General features: G+C 35.9%; 1 protein-coding gene and 3 long non-coding RNA genes across 6 annotated transcripts; 1 reads left to right on the top strand and 3 right to left on the bottom strand.

Moving 5' to 3' along the window:
- Positions 1 to 2101: 2101 nt before the first annotated feature.
- LOC125671765 (noggin-2-like) lies at positions 2102 to 4483 on the bottom strand. Of its 3 annotated transcripts, none has more exons than XM_048907654.2 (2): positions 4355 to 4483; positions 2102 to 3212 (listed from the first exon to the last, which is right to left on the bottom strand). In XM_048907654.2, the coding sequence occupies exon 2, from the start codon at positions 3201 to 3203 to the stop codon at positions 2445 to 2447; it is 759 nt and encodes a 252-aa protein (XP_048763611.1). In that variant the 5' UTR covers positions 3204 to 3212; positions 4355 to 4483; the 3' UTR covers positions 2102 to 2444. The 3 variants fall into 3 exon arrangements, with proteins under 3 accessions (XP_048763611.1, XP_048763610.1, XP_048763609.1); XM_048907653.2 differs by lacking the exon at positions 4355 to 4483 and adding an exon at positions 3470 to 3626; XM_048907652.2 differs by lacking the exon at positions 4355 to 4483 and adding an exon at positions 3475 to 3613.
- A 2315-nt stretch (positions 4484 to 6798) lies between these two features.
- On the bottom strand, positions 6799 to 8370 carry LOC125668009 (uncharacterized). The gene is made up of 3 exons (XR_007367394.2): positions 8187 to 8370; positions 7318 to 7383; positions 6799 to 7206 (listed from the first exon to the last, which is right to left on the bottom strand). It is a non-coding gene; the product is annotated as an uncharacterized LOC125668009 (long non-coding RNA).
- Positions 8344 to 10059, top strand: LOC125649642 (uncharacterized). Its single transcript, XR_008802273.1, has 2 exons — positions 8344 to 8479; positions 9514 to 10059. It is a non-coding gene; the product is annotated as an uncharacterized LOC125649642 (long non-coding RNA).
- LOC125649644 (uncharacterized) lies at positions 9940 to 11802 on the bottom strand. Its single transcript, XR_008802274.1, has 3 exons — positions 11567 to 11802; positions 10708 to 10811; positions 9940 to 10287 (listed from the first exon to the last, which is right to left on the bottom strand). It is a non-coding gene; the product is annotated as an uncharacterized LOC125649644 (long non-coding RNA).
- Positions 11803 to 21719: the final 9917 nt, after the last annotated feature.

The following is a 21719-nucleotide window of genomic DNA, read 5'->3' as shown; positions in this document are numbered from 1 at the left end:
AAAAATACATGGGTTTATGAAACAAATCTACAATAGTGTGTTGCTGCATTTGAATCTGATTATTACAATGCTTTTAAAACATCTCATTCTGATGAAATATGCCTTAAATGTTTATGTTTTATTCACGATCTAGTGAAATTTTCATATTGAAGTTGGACCAGTAACTTTGTCAAATTAACTAGCCAGTATGGCTAGCCCCTCAGAAAAAGTTTTCATGAAGACTGATGTAGATATCAATTTATTTTGAAATTGAATCTCGGTACATGACTGAATTAATTAATGAATATGGTCACAAAATATATGTGTCCACACCCAATTAACATTTTATTTTAAGTGATGTCCAACTGAGATGATACATGCAATTATTTTTCCTATTTTATCTACATGTACCTATCGGTACAAAAATATGGAGGTCAATGAAAAAAGATGCTGACAAAGGGAACCAACATGGTATCAAAGATGACTGGATGAAGTTTAGAAATGGATTGTTTATTCCCAAATGTTAGATTGCAGCATACATGTGCAATGTATGTACTAAAATACTAATAGTTGTACGCCGGATTTCGTAATCAATATACAGTAACTTGAACTTGAATCTCATTCATGCAAGAATGCTTTGTACGATAGAGGCGTCATATCCTAACGATTTTCAAAAATGAAAAATTCTTAGATTTTTGAATCGGTAATAAAATACCAAACTAAAACGACACATTTATGTATAAAATGTTTGTATTAAGTATTAAATAAAATGAAAAGTTTAATAACCTTGTCCCTTTGTTATAATCAAATAATCATTCTTTAATTTAATATTTAGAATTCAGTATTATTTTTCCAAAACCTTTTCTCTCTCCGAATTATTACCGTTCAAAATGATTCAAACTCGGCGAAGAAAATTAAATGTATATTCAGCAAGATTAATGAGATTATAAGAATTAATTTAGTTGTACATACAAATGAGTACAGTGAAACTTCTCCAAACCGGCCCCTCAGAATACCGGTTCTCCCTGAATATCGGCCGATTTTCAAAGTCCCGGCAGAAATCTTAACATTTCCTTACAAAGAAAGTCTTACAAAACCGGCCACCCCTGAAAACCGGACATCGGCCACTTTTTAAAGTACATTTGTTAACAAACATGTGTAATTTACCCTTAACATACCAGCCACTTTTTGAATACAAGAAAATTTTGGCCAAAGGTTAATCAAGATCGTCCAGGTGTGCAAATTGACTGACCGACCTGCCAGGTATGAAATTATCAACCGGAGCTGTGAAAAACACTAGTGGCCTCTTTAATTTCTATTGTTTACCTGTGCTGTCAAGGGTGTTAATTGACACTTAGCTAATCCAAGAGACCCTTCCAAATTCTGTACAAAATGTAAAAAACAGTTAGGAAATTATTGAATGAATACCGTATCAAATGCCATATTGTTTCACCATACTTTCGTATGGATATAAGCGGTAATTAATAAAGAACAAACCCATGACTGTTAATGATAATTATTAAAAGATAGATTAATTTTCTTGGTTTCCATAGACTTAAAATTCCAAAGAAATATTCAAATTACAATTTCATATTTACTACTGTACTTTTTAAAAACGTCAAAACAAAATTGTTAATGACATAAGCGATGAATGTAAACAGAGTTTTTATAGGTAAGAGGAATTCCAATAATAGGCCTCTGTGTTTTCTTTATGTATCCCGTTATAGAGTTTCAGTTTAAAATTAGATAAGATTAGATAATTTCAGCGAGAATATTCCTTGTAATTCATAATCATCTTTAGGTACAAGCGGACTAATTTAATCTCCACCGATAATTGATCATAGATCACCAGATTAAAGTGAACAGTACCTACTTTGTGAATATTGAGATAAAAAGTCTATAATTGCTAAATTCTCGGTATACCGGCCATCCCTCTAAACCGGCCGTTTTTTCCGGTCCGAGAGCCGGCCGGTTTAGAGAAGTTTCACTGTATACACGTATACGGATTGTACAATTTATGGATACACGTTCTGAAAATGAACATTTGTTTCACCATGCTGATGTAAAATGATTTTGATTTCATATCCTTTTTCTTTACATGTATACACAAGTTACATCCAAAAACCATACTCTGCCACCTTTAATAATTCATTAAGACAACGTACAATAGACATTGATGACTTAAGATAGCAATAAAAATTTCAAATGTCTGCAATATTTCGTGCATACCGTCGTAAGAATGGTACTGCAATGCCTGTTTACATCACATTTCTTCGTGACTTATCTACTGGGTTGGCCATATGCTTTGTAGAATACCATCAATGTATTTTATTTTCATAATTCCTCTAACATTCCTGAGGCCTGACAATTGTTAAGAATCGATTAACGCATACCAGGGCATGTGTTTTGTCTTGCTGTTCGTCATCACAGGAAAATACTATTACACAAAACAGACAGAACCGCTGTCAGCATGAACAAATGCACTCATCTGTTACCGGGAACGGCACCTTTATCCATCTGCATTTTACACCAGGAAATCGGCTTTTCTTCTTAAATTCTCCAATTTTGTCTGGTTTATTTTTGTTTTTTCGGCGTTTCGATCCTCTCCGTTTTCTCTTACAGGTCCATCTGAGTAGTTTAATGACCTTACTCCGAGCAGGGGAACAGTACATGCCCGCGGGAAATGAGCACGATACCTCCGTATTGCAGAAGCCCCGCTTTACCCACCGAGGCCAAAACAAAATGCTCAAATCTTCCCATTCATAATTTATATTGCAGGATCCATAATTCATCATCCTTTTAAAGAATGACACAGTTTCATCAACAAATTCAGTTGTATTTTCTATCTGGAATTTATAGGATTTGGTAAAATTTTCAATATCCTCCAGTATTTGAAGCCTGATATAGTTTGGACCTGTGACACTTATTCTGTTTTCTTCTTCAACCGGTTTGTCGATAGACATCCAAAACAAGTTAAAATCGTTTCCGAGTCTTCTTCTCAGCCGCTTTTCTTTAAGCTGCTTTCCTTTTGGAACATATTGCATCAGCCCGGGGAGTCTCCCAAACAGTGGGATCTTGATGACCGGCTTTCCGTAAGTAGTCTTGTTCAGTAGACCCTGTGGAAACTGCAGTTTTGATATTCTGGAAATAAGGTCGGGATTGCCAAGTGTGTCTGAAGAATGTACGGCAAACAGTAACAAAACCACAAGGTGTATACCAGCCATAATTATTCTCTGGAAATATCAAGACATTTAATAAGTTTCGTACTATAGTCCTAGGTTATATAAACATCTCTTGTCAATGTCATATGACTTGCATTAATATATATATATCCTTAACGTAAAATGGGCGAGGTTTCCGATTACTTAGGCGGTACCCTCTTTAGATTCGATTCTCACACTGGTGTTTATTAAAAAAAGTTAAAAAGAAATGTCGATCAGAGTTGGTCGTTTATCATGTCTGAAAACTAGAATCAAATATTTGCACCTACCTTACATGTGTGTACAAAAGAATCCCAGTCATTGAAGAGCTAGGCTAGAGATTTTATATAGCTACCTCAATTAACATTAATACGCAGATTTACCATCTATTTCTGCACCACGCGTGCATGTGATATAATTAGTCGTGCCAGATCTATATAAAACAAACATGCAAAGGAACAAACGGTTAACAAAACCGTATTTTTCCCCGGCTTACTAGGTTTTTGAAATGCTTCATATCGTGGTGGCACGAAAAATCATATATTAATGAGCGCTTGCATAATTGATGGATATTGGGATGTATCAGAAGACTTTACACGGAAATTCCTCACAAAAGCAATGAAATAGGTATTACATGCTTTAAATAACATTTAACTGTAAGTCTCCAATACAGATAATTTAAAAATGGAAGGTTAACAAACAGTAAGATAGCAATTTCAAACCGTCCGGGAATTTGTTTTAGAAATTGAAAACCGTTTTTACGGACGAAACATGTTTCGGTAGTCTTTAAAAAAAAAAACCCAGTCTACTTTGTGTAATAATTATTCAAAAAAAAAATCGCCTTTATGTACACTTGAAAACACGACTAAAATAATGGCTTTAAAATACGAAAAACTTGAGTATGATATAAAATATTTTACTGAAGAGAAGATCGATAATTCAAATCATACTGTATAAATTGAAATTGAATAAAGGGGGAAAAGTCAGAAAATACTTTTAAATAGAGAAGGTACTACTGTCGAAATTAAAGGGAAGAAAATATGTCGTTGCTTTTCTTATTTTTGCCTCCATTACAAATAAAGAATAATTAAGTGTCATTATATACAATTAGCAAATTCTTGTGACGTAAAACAAATGAGCAATCAAAAGAATACTATGCACTATAAAATACTCACTCGTTACCATGAATATGCCGAGATGAAGGTGATCCGCATCTCATACGGTGCTGAGGGCATTGTGACAGAAATGCCAAATTATGCCGCTCCGGATCAGTTTCGTGTAGTCTGCGATTACTTGCGGGACATCACGTACATGTTTAACAAACGATCAATTACATTGAAGGCTGATTAAATGCGCAGGGTTTTTTCGGTGAATAAAAGAACAAAATATGTATTCAACTGTTATCTCTCCTGATTGAAATCTGATTGCATCAACTGTTAGTTTTCTGCTATCAGTTTGAATTAAAATATCTGATTAAGAACTCCCATAATGACATTGCATCTCGGGATGAAGAGGGTTGTCTAGTTACGTCAATGAAATACGTCAGTTTCGCTTTCTTAATCCTACAATTATGTTGATTTGAAAGTTTATCATAAGGGTTTCTGTACTAGAACACTGTGTTATGTTTGATTGATTGTATATTGTGTATCGTCCCCCTCGAGAATCTTTCACTCATATGAAGACGTCCGTGCTGAGTTCAACGTTTAATCGTGCAGTCACTTAAACATTCCTATTGTAACATTATGAAGTGTGCTTTGACATCCTTGTCACTTAACCTGCAGTTTAGGTCGGTGTTTGAAGACCAAATAATGATGAGGTCAAAGATGAATATTTTTCAGGTCAAGTGAAGCAACCTAAGGACCTTTCCTCACTTAAAATGTCATCAAACCATATACCTGCAACATACTTAATGGCTGTGACATGTCCTTATGTCGCATAGATGTTCCAGTACAGCTGAGAGAATAACGTATCTTGAGAGAGTTCATAGGTTTTGGATAATCGACATTTTGACCGTTTGCCATGAAGCCTTTATTTGTTGAAATATTACAAAAACTACATGGATGAAAAATCCTAGAATGGGACGTAAAGCGACATATAAACAAAAACTGCAATGTAAGTACACCCTCGGGGATCCTCCGCCAAGTATCCCAAAGTCGGTCTTTTTGCCAAAGACTGATCACGTTCGCTGTGCGTTGCTTAATCTCCGTGTTCAACGTAGGTGCTATGCAATTAAGATTGATCTGCAACTGTCCACATGCAGAGTTGCCTCAAAATTAAAACAGTTTTCACCGGTACGTAGGCCTATTTTTTGGGAAGAGTTCATGCATTAGTATGTAATCTTCTTCACAGTTACGAACATAAACAAAAAACAACAACACACAAATAGAACTGAAAACATTATGTACATAGGGAAGGTAAACCATGGATGTCTACAACATGCAGTTATTTAACGACTGTTAAAATGACATCCAAACACACACGCTAATATGCAATACCATTTTCTTTATAACAAAGAACTATAAAATGACTGACTACAAAGTCTTTTTTTTAAATTTTCGTGGTGAACAATTTTCGTTGTCCAAGTCGAAATGTGTATTATTTGGTACGTATTTCATATTAGGAAACAACAAAACTATATATAAACACATATATATATATTATATATATAACTAACTTATAACAAGCGAAGTTGTATTACACAGTATAGAGTAGCTGTGAATGTTTATTACTCACTATAGAATAGCTGTGGTATAAGGGGATATGATAAGTCTTAAAAGGTCGCAGGAATCGAATTGCCAATCATCTTTACTTTTGACAAACAGACTGACACATTCTGACGATATAGCAATTGCATCCTGTATTAAGACGAAATCCAATGTAACAAAATATTGTGGAGGAACACATTGAATACAGGTAAGTGTATCCTGTCCCGGGCTCGTTCCATGACGGCCGAATACTTAGGTGCTTGAGGACAGCTCCCCCCCCCCCCCCCCTCCAATCGTTCCGTAGTCCATATCTCCTGTGATATTCCCCTACATATTATCTATACTACTATATAATAATTTTGAACACGATTTTTTTTGTCCTTTAATGGCGGTTAACCGGGAGAGAGCTGTCTTTCGCTTTTAATATAATAATCAATGTAAAACTTATACGGTACCAATTTTGATGCACCAGATGCGCATTTCGACAAATAATGTCTCTTCAGTGATGCTCAACCGAAATGTTTGAAATCCGAAATAACTATGAAGTTTTAGAGCTAAATATAGCCAAAAACAGCGTGCCAAAAAAGTGGAGCCAAATTCGTCCAAGGATAAGAGCTATGCACGAGGGAGATAATCCTTAATTTTGAAATGAATTTCTAAATTTTATAACAGCAATTTTAAAAATATACATCCGTATTAAAATGAATCGGTCTAGACCGGCATCTGAGTTATCTTTGTCACCGGCGATCGAACCACTAAATCATTTGATTAAATGCGGCAGTAAGACGGGTTCAATCGTAACGGGCTAACTTGGATAATATGTCTCATAGACCAGATACATTTAACATGACTGTAATGAGTTCTTTTCGGATTTTGTCAGATTGAGCAAAGACTAACGATAAGTTGTAGAATAAACAATAAGAAATTTATTAATTAAATAAATAAATTATATAAATTCAATTCTCCTTTTCTGTAATATAATATTCTTTGTTTTTGTTTCTAAATTTTGAGTCATTTTAATTTTTTAATGCAACTATTCTGTACTCCGAAGACACTGTTCCGGTTTCCCGCCAACTTGCGATAAGCACGCCCAGAATGAAAAACACTCCACCACCATGCAAGCCTTGCACGAGCTATCGTCAACTCCCGACTATACACCAGGGTTCCGATGCCTCCAAAGTCTCGGGTTATCCTTGATGGAGCTACACCACGCCCTTCCATAATGTAGCACAATACCCGCTTGGACCTCCGTACATCCGAATCCCACAACTCTCTGCCTGCCTTCGGGTTGAAAGTGGTTTTGCTAAACACCCATGTACGCACTGAAATTAATTTCATAAAAACTACCAACTTGCAACTAAACTGGAAACCTAGAACTTTCATTACTAGTACTCATGAACTGTCTTATCAGAATACAAACAAAACACGCTTACCGGCTGGGAAAAAGATGTGCCCTCCGAACAAACTCCTATTTCAGTAGTTATATTTCTCCAAATGTCCTACAAAAAATTTAACACGACATTACTATAGGTGTCCTGGATAATTTTTGTCCCATAGAACAGATACATTTAACATGACTATTAGTAACCTGGATAATTTCTGTCCCATAGAACAGATACATTTAACATGACATTACTATTAGTAACCTGGATAAATTTTGTCCCATATAACAGATACATTTAACATGACATCACTATTAGTATCCTGGATAATTTCTTTCCCATAGAGCAGATACATTTAACATGACATTACTATCCTGGATAGTTTCTGTCACAGAACAGATACATAAACACTACATTACTGTTAGTCTCCTGGATAATTTCTGTCCCATAGACCAAATACACTTACCACGACATTACTATTAGTGTCCTGGATAATTTGTCCCATAGAACAGATACATTAACACATTACTATTAGTATCCTAGATAATTTCTGTCCCATATAACACGACATTACTATTAGTATCCTGGATAATTTCTGTCCCATAGCAGAGATACATTTAACATGACGTTACTGTTAGTATCCAGGATAATTTCTTTTACCTAGAACATATCTATGTAATACTACATTACTATTAGTATCCTGGATAATATAGAACAGATACATGTTACATCTATATTACTGCAAGTATCCTGGATGATTTCTGTCCCACAGAACAAAACATGTAAAACTACATCGCTGTTTGTAGCCTGGATATTTTTTGTCACATAGAACAGATCCATGTAAAACTATGTTACTGTAAGTAACCAGGATAATTTCTGTCACATGGAACAGATGCATGTAATTGTAACATTTACATTACCTAACATGGATATCCATCCTTCGCTCATATTTAAGGCTAGAATAAGATTGTCAGGCCTGAAAGCATCAGAATTGATAACGACTCGAGAATATTTCACTCATATGGAGACGTCACCATAGGGTCGGAAAGTCTCGTTTACTTTCACTTTCGATTTACTACTTCCGGACAGCTGTCGAAAAATGTCACTTTGTTTTGCTTTGGTTATGCTCAGATGACAGCGTTAAAATGAACCTACAGCATATATAGATTCCCTACTTATGCAAAGAGAGGAATAAGTGGATTTATAGATGCAGGTAAACAAGTCATAATACATATATTTTTACAGTTAAATCGCCGATTGAGAACTCAGAAGCAGTGAGCTCTACCCACGACCGGGTGATTGATCTAAAACATTTTACTGAATATTTTCGATAATAAACAGCTGTCAAGTTGAAGGGTTTAGTTTTTGATGAGTTAGAACTAACATTACATGACACAATTATGCAGTATGTTACTTTTGATAAAGGAGACAGACTGAATGCAAAAGGGTCGGTGGGGGGGGATAAAACAATTAGCTGGGTAAAGTAAATATATGCAGGTATCTATTTGTACCATGTTTTGTCAACCTCCCTGATTAATAGTTGATCATATAAACTTGTAATAACACATTTTTATGGGATGCTGATAGCTGGGGGGGGGGGGGGGGGGGGGGGGGGGGGGGGGGGGGGGGGCAGTGGCTCATTTTCATTATGTTTTAATTAATAATGATATTGCTTATGTTTTTATTGTGACCCTCACGGAAAATGGTACCAATTTGGAAACAAAAAATCTTCAAAGACGATTGGGATCACTGAAATAACATGTTTTTACAATATTTACATTAAGAAACATAATACAGGACCTAGAAAAAGTTTTTGATACACATGTACTTCATTTCTGCATATGTGTTTGTAAACCACTATGCCTTTTGTGGCAACAAAGAAATAGTAAACATTACCCATACATTCAGATCTTAAATTAATTCAATTTAGATTGTGGCGTTTGAATTCTTCTTGAAAATGAAAATTTTGATAGAAGATGTTTATTTACAGTAATACTGTTTAATAATGCAGTGGTGGGACAAGAGGGGGTGGTGGTGGTGTCATCCCCCATTAGGTAGTTCATATGTAACAAATATGGGGATTTGGGTTGCAATTATGATAATTTTAATTTACACACATACCTCTTTTAGGGGGATAATATGAATTACACTTGCCCCCCCCCCCCCCCCACCCTCCTTTGCAAATTATCTTGATCCACACCTGCAATACTTTTAATGATATTCACTTGATGTATATGCTTGTTACAGATGCTGTTATATACATCATTACCGTCAGAAGTATCAATGTGTTGGTGGCTGTTATGAAGAGAATGGGCCCATTTTAACAACTTCTAGGATGGGCGGTACAAGGGTTCATACCAGTGACCAATGAAGCACAGCTGTTACAAGACCAGGAAGAGTCAAATTCATGTGGAGTGTGCAATTGAATTTAATTAAAAACATCCATATTCTAAATCATATACCTTCACAATACAGACATATATATCTGTCCACTAAGATTTTCAACTCTGTGTGACTCTTGTACATTTGCAAATCCTCTAATGAAGGAAATAGCTGATATGAATTTCACAATTAATTAAATCTTACCTTTGGACTTAGATACTATAAATGTACAACTTCTTACTCACATTATTCTGGATTGTCAAGTTGTATTAAATGCATTCAAGTAAATGATAAAGTGAACATTTATTTAAGGTTGCTAGTCAAAGAAATTGTTACAATGGTGATTCATGCACATCTTCACACTGATCATTTGTAGCAAAAACAAAATAAAACTAATGGAAGACATTTGAATTTTCACAAGTCTGTCTAGTTGGTTATTGCAGAGAAGGCACAAAGGCTCAATCATGTATGTCAAGTATAATTCCCATAATTCATCTCGAAGGATGAGAATCACTTCCATGTTCACTGGTGTTCAAACTATGAAATCACAAGTGGTGCCTGTGAGGTAAAGCTGATGGAGAACTTGATGCCAATAACCATGACTCTCTTTGGGCTGCAGCACACCTTCCGGGTTGCACTCTGAAAATTTTACCCCCAAAAAATCAAAAAGACTGACATCCACTATGTCTATATATTTTTTCATTAAAATACCAATGCTTGATAATTCTTATTTGGACATTCAACATTTTCTTATAGCATAATAAAATTTATTTACTTATACCGCTGTTTGATAGAATTTGTAAAGAAAAACTTTATAATGATATCTGCATTTATCTAGTAAAAAATCCCCATATGTTTGCACAGGCATCCTTTGCTGTTGCAGGTAAAGGACATTTTTAAAATTTCTATATTGTCTGGAGATGCATTCATTTTTGGTGAACCTTTATATTTTGGGATCACCTGAATTTACATGTATACAAGTATTCATTACAGAATGAATATCATTTAATATTGATAGCTTGACGAGCATATATTGTATAAAGAGCTCTGGTGAGTTACCTATATTCTGATTGCCTGGGTGAATACATTTCTCTCATTGTCATAGCTTTACGAGGTGCAGACTTAGGATGCTTTATCCAGCTATGTTGTTTGCCCTTTTATATCTAAAAGATTAACAAATTAACATTGTAGTCATTGTCACACAAAACATGTAGATTATGCACACTAAAATGCAAATTGACTATCTGGACTTGTCAATATTTCATATAACATGTTCTATCAATTCAGCTGAAATTCAGATAAACCAAAATTCATAAGATAGATAATTCAGCTGAAATTCAGATAAATAAATAAAAAATCTTAGATGCCAGTCGCGGGTTTAAAGCCCCCCCCCTCCCCCCCCCAACGAATTTCTGGATCTGTTTCTGTATGCAGTTTTACATACCAAATGTATATACTATAATATTATAAATTACTGCAGCTACATAGTGGAAACAAAACTGACTCGTGGGACTTCCATATGTCTCTAATATGATTGGTGTCAGTAAAAAGTTCTGTTTTCATTTTATAGAAATATCTTTATGAAATAATTTAGATTAATTTCTAAATGAAACCGTAAAACGTTCAAAATCATAGAATAAAATAGGGATATATATCCATGTTATACACAACAGGAAAAAAGTTTTATTCTTTCCTAGTGCTTTAGCGTTTTCACTCGATGCAGATTATTACGGGGGGGGGGTACCACAACATCAATTAAGAATCATTCTAATCAGAACTACGCAAATATATTGCTGAGATTTTGATCGAGGACTTTCGATATCTTGAACTAAACTCTGAGATATAGATGTATGGGTGTATATGATGCAAACGACTGTGCAGTGCATATGATGCAGACGACTCTATAATGTCAACATACCTGTACTTTGTTGGAAAATGTCTCGTATTGACGCTTGAACAACCGCTGTAATAACTCAGAGCTCTATTTAGAACACATTTTCTAAACCCAGTTGTTATCCATCGCTCTCTCGCTTTTTGTAGTAAGCTCTATGTGGTTTTGAACGTAGCGAGTCTAGTACATTATTGATAATGCCATCCTGACAACTGCCCGGAAGTACGATTTCACGTTATTTCTCGCGAGTCACATGACGAGACTTTCCGACCCTATTGCCGGTGTTCAGTGCTGCAAAATCTAGGCCTATGCTCGGCGATTACGACCTTTGAGCAGGGAGGGATCTTTATCGTGCCACACCTGCTGTGACACGGGACCTCGGTTTTTCCGGTCACACTTGAAGGACCACCCCATCTAGTCGCCTATTATGACAAGCAAGGGGGTACTGAGGACCTATTCTAACCCGGATCCCCACGGGACCCTTTCATCAGTGTATGCACTTTTGAGGGCATTGAAATTGTAAGAACACATCGATGGCCGAGAGGTTAGAGCGTTCGCCCCACATGCAGTAGACCCGGCCGCGACAGACAAACGGGTAGTGACAGTTCCATTACCAAACGCTCGGCATCAGGTGTGAATGCCACGGGTCCTCGGAGATGACCTTAAAAACGGATATCCCGTGTCACAGAAGTGTGGCAGCTAAAGAACCCCCAGTTTTCAATGGCCGTAAGCGCCGAGCATAGCCCTAAATTTGAAGCCCTTCACCGGTCTTGGTGATGTCTCCATATGAGTGAAAAATTATCGAGCGAGACGTTATGCAAGATACAATCAATCTTGGGTTTTTTTGGGTACTGTTTCTGAACATTTGAATTTAGCTTAAATATACATAGCCCTTGGGAGTAGTTATACTTTTCACTTATGTCTAGTACGCAGGTGACAATAAGGCCTGTGGGCCTCTTGTTTATTTGAAGAAAAGAGAGGAACACTCAATTCTTCAAACTGACCCTATGATAGAAACTACTGCACCCATTTAACAGAAGAGAAGGCATACTGCAATCTTTTAAAAAGAAAAGGGGTGCAGTTTATTCTGTAAATGAACAATTATTAGTATATGTAAAACTTATACGGTATCAATTTTGATGCACCAGATGCGCATTTCGACAAATTATGTCTCTTCAGTGATGCTCAACCAAAATGTTTGAAATCCGAAATAACAATGAAGTTTTAGAGCTATTATAGGCAAAAACAGTGTGCCAAAAAAGTGGAGTCAAATTCGTTTATATGTCATGCAATATTTGACCGTGATCAAGTTCATTTTTAAAATCATTAAAGTTATTATTGTTAGTACGATATATTTTACCATTTAATACTTATTGATTCCACCTCACATTTTAGTTCGTATGTTGTGGAATCTAATTCTACATGTATTTAGTTAAATTGTTTCCTGTTGATTGAAAAATGAAACTTACAATTTTTGATTTTTTTGTGGTATTTATGCAATTTAAAGATAAGCATCCTTAAGTGTATTATTTTTAAGCATCCAAGTTTCACATTGTGTTTAGAAGAGGGATTTCATTTGTGGACAATGATACTCACTGGATTTACAATTACAAGTGAACTCATTGATTGCTGTGTAGACAAGATGGAAGTCCCATTCAATGGTTACGTATGCATTCTTGTTCTGTAAAACTGAGCGAATATGGTATGTTTTTTTAATCAGCCAATCTGGACAGTAAAATCAATTTAATACAAACACAGATTTAACTAATTCAGGAAGGTATCAAATTTTTACATTAAAAACAAATTCAGATATAACAAATAGATTTAGAGTTAAGATAAAATGAAGTTTATTATTTTTAGCAAATATTTCAAGTTATTACAAAAATTGATTGACATAACAGAGCGTGAGTATTTTTTTCGGTATTTCTCGGTTTATACAGGGATGATTTCTAGTTATTAAAATCAATTGGAATTGGTATGTGTGTGTGAATTGTTATTGTAAGTTTTGATGAAAATGAAGTGTACCGTGGACTTTCTATAAATGTGTTTACACAGATATATATTTAAATGTTCCCAGGGCTTTGCTACAGCTGAGTTTCTTACTATAGTATTAGCATATTTTGAATGTATTTATATATTTATACTTAATGTTTTCTTTTTGCAAGTATGTGTATCAGAATTCAAGTCAAGAATATATGAATGTCTTCATACAAGAACACTCTCAAGAATGTTAGAATCATTTGATGCCCAGACTAAGGTTATTCCTGACATAGCTGTTGGTAACTAGACACTTATACTGAACAGAATTTGGTTTGTTCGGTATGATTTACTATATACATGTATATGTATGTTTAGTATACTCAAGCATGCTAACCTTATTACAAGATAGATTGCTAACCTTATTAAAGATAGATTGATTGTATCTTGCTTAACCACGGTCGAGCATTTTTCACTCATATGGAGACGTCACCAAGACCGGTGAAAGGCTTCAAATTTAGGCCTATGCTCGGCGCTTACGGCCATTGAGCAGTGTGGGTTCTTTAACGTGCCACACCTACTGTGACAAGGGACCTCGGTTTTTGCGGTCTCATCCGAAGGACCGCCCCATTTAGTCGCCTCTTACGACTAGCAAGGGGTACTGAGGACCTATTCTACCACGGATCCCCACAGGTTTGTCAGGGGTGAGTATTGTAGTTTTTGTTTATTTTTAAACAGAAAATAAAATGTAACTGCATGTTATTTGCATGTTGAAAGTATTCCTAGCAGCATAATCATTTGACATTGATGGTTTTATTTTTATTTTCAATTGAAAATATTGTCAAGTATGTAACTTGTGCTATGTATTTACATAAAATATTCTATATATGGAAGAGGTTAAACGTATGTCAGAAGCCCAATACAAAGTACACACATGACCCACTTATCCTGAGGGCCAGCTGATGATGCCTATAGTACAACAACAACCTAAATCTGTAGAATTGTGAGAGAAGACATCTTAGTTAAGATCCTTTTCGAGAAGTTTAATTTTGGTTATCAAAGTTTTTGCAATTATTTCCTCTATGCAATCATTGTTACTATTATATTTTCTGAAAAGGGAATTGCTTTTAAAGAATCAATATTTTTTTCCTCTTTGCATTATGTATCTAGAGTTGTACATATTTCTGAAATCAAGAATATGTATACTGTTGCGTTTTATTATTTTTTTTATAGAATCTTGTAAAATTGAAAGAAGGACTGTTCCTCATAAATTCTAAGACAGGATAAGGCGTAATACAGCAGACTGTAGATGGACATAGGTGTATTACATGCAATTCCACTATTTGTCGCTGCATTCATCTAGATATATTTCTTACTTTTCATGGAGAGGACAGAACCCAAAAAACAGCAAACTCCTTACCAACAAAGATGCTTTTCAAAAGAAAAAAATTCATTTGGTTCTTGTGTTCAAATGCAGGAAATGTATCGCAGATCTCTCTTAGACAGATTTCCAGTGAAGGGTACGGATGACATTAAGTTTACACCCAGAAGCAGATAGATGTATGTGATGTCTGTGACCACAATTTGGAGAGAAATTGTGAACTGAATGCTAATATCTTTGTATTTAGATAAGTATTGGAGGCTTAATTACATATAGTTTTGCATAGGTTGCACCAATTGCACTGACAGTAAACAAACCCGACATATTAACTTGGTGCTCGATTGGTTCATATATACTTCTATACAGCCCAAATCCAACCACAAAGATCCTCATAACTCCTGTAAGCAATACAAAATAGAGAGTTGTCTTTTATTTCGAGTTCACTGAAATATATCAAATCGACATATGAATGAAAGTTATTATTGTTAATAGATAAAACGTCGTCGATATATCTAAATGTCGAATTGAAGGCCACAACAAGAGATTTTTTTTTAATAAATTGAGCTTCATATGAATATATAAACAAGAGAGCAGGGGCCTCCGTTGCCGAGTGGTTAGAGGATCGCGCTCAAAATCACACGGCCTCTCACCTCTGTCGGCGCGGGTTTGAATCCCGCTTGCGCCGGTAAGTGAGAAAGTTTCCCAGTTTACTTTCGGAAGATCGGTGTTCTCTTCCCAGGTACATTGTATCGGGGTTCTCTCTTCCACCAATAAAAAACTGGGCGCCACCAGATAACTGAAAAAATGTTGAGTGTGGCGGAAAACTTCATTCATTCATTCAAGGGAGCACAATTCGTGCCCATGGGAATTACAAAAGACTGTTGGAAGACCTGATCACCAAAGACCATGAAGATATTGTCAATGAGGAACTTAAGCATATTTTTTTATTTCAACTTCAGAGTATTTCTGCGTGGAATCAGAGTGGTGTTTAACAAAGTAATTTTCTGGATGATTGATCACTAGATATAAATATTTCCGTTTTCCATTTTTGTTGAAGAAGCAACTGTCTAATATGATGTCAAAAAGTCTATTTTTTTTAATTTATCGTGAGGAATGGTGGTGTAAAGTGTTGACAAGTCATAGGTTTTGATGTTCTTGATTGGGAAAAGTTTTCCGATTTCAAGTTTACTAAAACTTCTTTAGATTTTCTTTTAGAATCCACGTTTGATTAACACCACATCTGGCATATGTAGTCGCACAGCAAGTATGAAGTTTCTCCTTCACAGCTGTTATTGTTTGTTTGAATATTGTTTTACTTCCCTCTCGAGAATATTTCACTCGGATGGAGACGCCCCCATTGCCAGTGAAGGGCTGCAAAATTTAGGCCTATGCTCGGCGCTTATGGCCATCGAGCAGGGAGGGATCTTTATCGTGCCACACCTGCTGCGACACGGGACCCGAGTTTTTGCGGTCTCGTCCGAAGGACTGCCCCTCTTACGACAAGGAAGGGGGTACTGAAGACCTATTCTAACCTGGATCCCCACGCGATTCACATTTTTGTGAGGAGCAAATATAGGGTCTTTGTAGAGCATTTACTGGATCCAGCAATGTATCTTTGTTTGTAAGGGTTTGCATGTAGTTTAGGAATGCAGTATAGGTACGGTAACTCATATTCATTCGACCCATTTACTGGGATATTAAATGTGTCTAAAATTGAAGCATGGTTTTGAAGAATTTCATCTTTTGAACGGGCAATTGGAGCACAAGTACGATTACCAAAAGTGGAATTAATGCCAAGTTCGTTTAAAATACAGCTGTAATAATGAGTCTTACAAAGACAATGTTGTTACAAGCTTTGTCAGCTGGAACCAGAACACATTCTTCATGTAACCTAGCTACACTGTATCTAATTCTTTTATCACTTCTGGTTTACTAAACATAGAAGGGTAGATGGTACCTACTTTTGTTTTAATATGTGTAATGCGGGGTTATAATATTCCTCTTATGCTTTCAACCCATTCTGACAATTTATCAAGTTCTTTTTCATATTTAGCCCATCGTCTGGCTTAATCTTCGACAAAATTCATAATATTGATGAAGTTCTGTCGCCAAGTGAAAGACCGAGGTTCTCTGTATTTAGGACCTTTTAAAACAAGTGATTTGAGGTCTTCATTTTCTACTATATCAACATCACCAGTAATGACATTTCTAGCTGGACTATGGTTGAAAGAAGATGAACAAGAACACGTTGGTGGATTACGTATAAGATGGTCTATATCTAGGCACTGCAAAGTTTGTTCATAATTAAATAGATTGGAAGCAGTAGTAGAAGTATAGTTGTAGGAAATACAGGGTGTAGACTTGGGACTTGAAATAAGTTGGAATACATGACTGAACCCTTTTATTACGAAGAATGTTGCTTATGTTGACGGCATCTATTCCTTTGTTTGTAAATTGGAGCTTAAGGAACTGGCTGGATGATTTGGATGGACTATCATCCATGACCCGTGCTGGTATAAAGAACCTGTGATTGGCAACATCAATAATCATAAAGTTCAGTCTATATTCAGGTGTTGAAAAATCCCAAGTACAAAAGTATAGACTAGTTGTGGCTTCTTCAAATAACGTATGTAATGTAAAACGTATACGGTACCAATTTTGATGCACCAGATGCGCATTTCGACAAATAATGTCTCTTCAGTGATGCTCAACCGAAATGTTTGAAATCCAAAATAACTATGAAGTTTTGGAGCTAAATATAGCCAAAAACAGCGTGCCAAAAAAGTGGAGCCAAATTCGTCCAAGGCTAAGAGCTATGCACGAGGGAGATAATCCTTAATTTTGAAATGAATTTCTAAATTTTATAACAGCAATTAAATATACATCCGTATTTTCAAGCTAGTAACGAAGTAGCTAAGCTACTTGGCTGTAGAGACCCTCGGGGACTAATAGTCCACCAGCAGAGGCCTCGACCCAGGGGTCATAATGTAAAACGTATATGGTACCAATTTTGATGCACCAGATGCGCATTTCGACAAATAATGTCTCTTCAGTGATGCTCAACCGAAATGTTTGAAATCCGAAATAACAATAAACTTTTAGAGCTATTTGACTGCGTTTCGTCTTTGAGTATTGGGAAAGAGTCCCATCACATTCGCGTTATCTCCTTGTGGACTAGTGAAATTTCCTACATCATATACATTATCATTGCATCAATATGGAAATGCAGTGCCTAGGGTCCTCATCCAGTCATCTTCGCGTTGTCTACGAAAAGGGTTACTTAATTGTTTGTGTGATGGTAATTTTTCTTCTTTTCCATCTTTTCTAAGGTAGAAAAGGGCAAAATTGGGCGGCGCATGAGCATCTTGATGCCAATTTCTTGCCTTAAATAATCAATCGTGATAATTTTTCTAGAAAATCAATTAGTTTTACAATCATTTCCATTACAATGTATTGAAAAATACCTGTTTAAAAAGATTTAATTAAAATTTTATAATACTAGTATTTATCATATTGCAATCTTTAAAGAGAAAACTATTATTAAAAGTAAACATCAATCTACTTCATATATGTGATCATGAATATTCAATTAAAAAGTAGATAACTTTTCATGATCAAATCAAAGTGCCTCTCTCTCTTCTCATTTCTTGGTTGAATAGTCAATAAAGAAAAAGATATCGCATTTTTGCCCCTCTCTTCTCACTTCTTGGTTGAATAGTCAATATTGATAAAGAAAAACATCGCATTTTACTGGAAAAGGTTTCAAAATGTAAAGATTTGAGCACTTGGGAGTGTATTAAATCTCAATGAGATGTCAATTTCACTGTAACAGATGTTGTTTTAGGCAACTGCACCTTCTATCATGCATCTTTGATTGATTGTAACTTACTTAAGGTCTCGCTCGAGAATTTATCACTCGTATGGAGACATCACCAAGACCGGTGAAGGGCTTTAAATTTAAGCCTATGCTCGGCGCATATGGCTATTGAGCAGTGAGGGTTCTTTAGCGTATCACACCTACTGTAACACGGGTCATCCGTTTTTAAGGTCATCTCCGAGGACCCGTGACATTCACACCAAATGCCGAGTAATGTAGTGTTTCATACCGATTGTTAAGCCGTTCTTGGCACACTGATTTTGACTGCGGATGACTCCGTTTACCTGATCAGGATATAGGGCTCACGGTGGGTGTGACCGGTCAACAGGGGATACTTACTCCTCCTAGGCACCTGATCCCACCTCTGGTGTGTCCAGGGGTCCGTGTTTACCCAACTATCTATTTTGTATTGCTTGTAGGAGTTATGAGATTGATCACTGTTCGTTATCTTCACCTTGCATGTATCTGTTCTATGCAACAGAAATTATCCTGCCTACTAACAGAAATGTAAGTGCTATACACATCTGTTCTATATGACAGAAAAATGAAGTAATGGTCCCGTGGGGATCCGGGTTAAAATAGGTCCTCAGTACCCCTTGCTTGTCGTAAGAGGCGACTAAATGGGACGGTCCTTCGGATGAGACCGCAAAAACCGAGGTCCCGTGTCACAGCAGGTGTGGCACGATAAAGATCCTTCCCTGCTCAATGGCCATAAGCGCCGAGCATAGGCCTAAACTTTGCAGCCCTTCACCGGCAGTGGTGACGTCTCTATATGAATGAAATATTTTCGAGAGGGACGTTAAACAATATTCAATTAATCAATCCACTAGTATATATGGATGATCAATATTCATGTTCTTTATTGACTGAAGACATGATAGGGAGTCTGTGAATATTAAACAATTATTGCTGTTTTTGAGGTCAATACGATGATTTAGACACCTGAGGAGTACAATATTCACCGAGCCCGAAGGCCGAGGTGAATATTGTACTTCGAAGGTGGCTAAATCATCGTATGATTTAGACACCTGAGGAGTACAATATTCACCGAGCCCGAAGGCCGAGGTGAATATTGTACTTCGAAGGTGGCTAAATCATCGTATTGACCTCAAAAACAGCAATAATTGTTTTATTATATGATTAAATGATTAGAAAACCCTTCAAGATTGTTCTTTGCTTTAATTGTAAGTTTCAACATGAACACATTGTAATAGAAAATATGATTTGATTATAATGTGAACTTCTCGGTCTGTTCGTAAAGTTTACCATTTCTGAACTGTATTAACCCTCTCCCTTAAAGTGCACATGGTAATTAATGGTTACATTTGTCGAATTATTCAGTCAAAACTGGAAGACTTGATGCAGCAGACTGAAAAGATGTTCTGGACATCTCAACGTGCTCTGTAATTGTGGTTTGACCACCCTTACTTAGTGAATTACATGTATTGATATTTGACAGTGTGTTTTGTTCAAGCTTAACATTCAGAATGCTATAATCAAATCTGCTGTACTTATAATGGAATCAAAATCATCAGTATCATTAAACAAATCTGCTAGAACACTGTCAACGTCAAAGTGTGAATTAGACAATGGCTCGAGTTCAAAAACGCTTGCTGCAGATAAAAATCCATTTTCTTCTCCTTCACACAAGATTCACTAAGGGTTTTTGAAATTGTTTCCGACATTTTTCTTTTCAGTTCGGGTTCTGTTTTCCCAGAATAGGTTTTCAGACTTGACTGCACGATGCCCAGTAATAATCATAATGTGACGACCGGAAAACAAACCTGTTGAATCTAGGGTGTACCAGGGTTGCTCTCAGAGAATGATTAGTGTACCTCTGCGATAATCCTGCTTTTTCGGATATTCCAGCCATCATATTTCCGATAGTTATGTCCCAAAGGGACGTTGTCAAACCAAAAGTTAGAATTCAAAAAACTACGTTTTGGCCTTTGAAAGAATCGGTCACATTTTGGATTTAAACGCTTTTTGTACTTCATAAATGATTTCACTGGGCAGAGAGGATCATCTAAAAAATTAAATAATTAAACAAGGTACGATTGTGTATATAAAAAGGCCCAAAATTTTTCTCTGTTTTAAATGTGTCTTGAATTAAGCTTGATCCGTGTTTAAAGTAAGTTAAATATATGCCAATTATTATATACTTTCAATTTCATCACTTTTATTTTCTTTAAAAGTTTGCGGGCATATATCACACGATATATGCCCGGAAACATTCCGGCCCGCAAACATTACGTCACAATCAAATTTCTACGCTGTTAATTTTTTAATTTTTCGTGTTTTTCATCTTTTACTCGGTTAAACCGATAAAGTTATTGTTAAAAATAAAATTATTGTTAGTTTCTAAATGAAATTGAAAGTATATAATAAAAAGGTTATAGACTTTGTATGGGAAATATGACGACCTCGTTTTTTGTCGCGAACGGACCTCGCAAGCTCGGTCCGTCTACGCGCCAAATATAGCATTATTATATCATTATATAGCAAATGATAGCATTATTACGTCATGAATAAGACTTTTTCCCGCCCTTTTTCAAACAAAGCGTAATAACAACTAAATTTCATCCAGATTATTGCCTAGGAAAAGGTGTGCCCATCTGTTGGGCAAAATGAAATTAATATATATTTTTTATTAATAGACGATAAAAAAATATATTGAATATGAATTTGCTCGACGCATGGGCTGCATGTTTTCTGAAAGGAAACCCCCCTGAATTTATGATTTTTTTCATTGATTTTGGCAATTTTATGCCAACTTCACGCTCTTGTCATTACAACACTAAGCAATTTTGGATCAAATCAAATGTAGTTTGGGTTTTCTTACATATTCTCTTTTGGAATGGCAGATTTTGGGATATCCTATTGAAATCATCAATTTTCTGGGCTAGATGACTGTAGAAACTACCTGCTTCTTTAGGAAATTTTAT

Source organism: Ostrea edulis, chromosome 4 (genome assembly GCF_947568905.1).
Source record: "Ostrea edulis chromosome 4, xbOstEdul1.1, whole genome shotgun sequence".
NCBI classification, from domain to species: Eukaryota; Metazoa; Mollusca; class Bivalvia; order Ostreida; family Ostreidae; genus Ostrea; species Ostrea edulis.
Note: the sequence above shows the minus strand (reverse complement) of the source record. Positions and strands in the feature narration are given on the sequence as shown.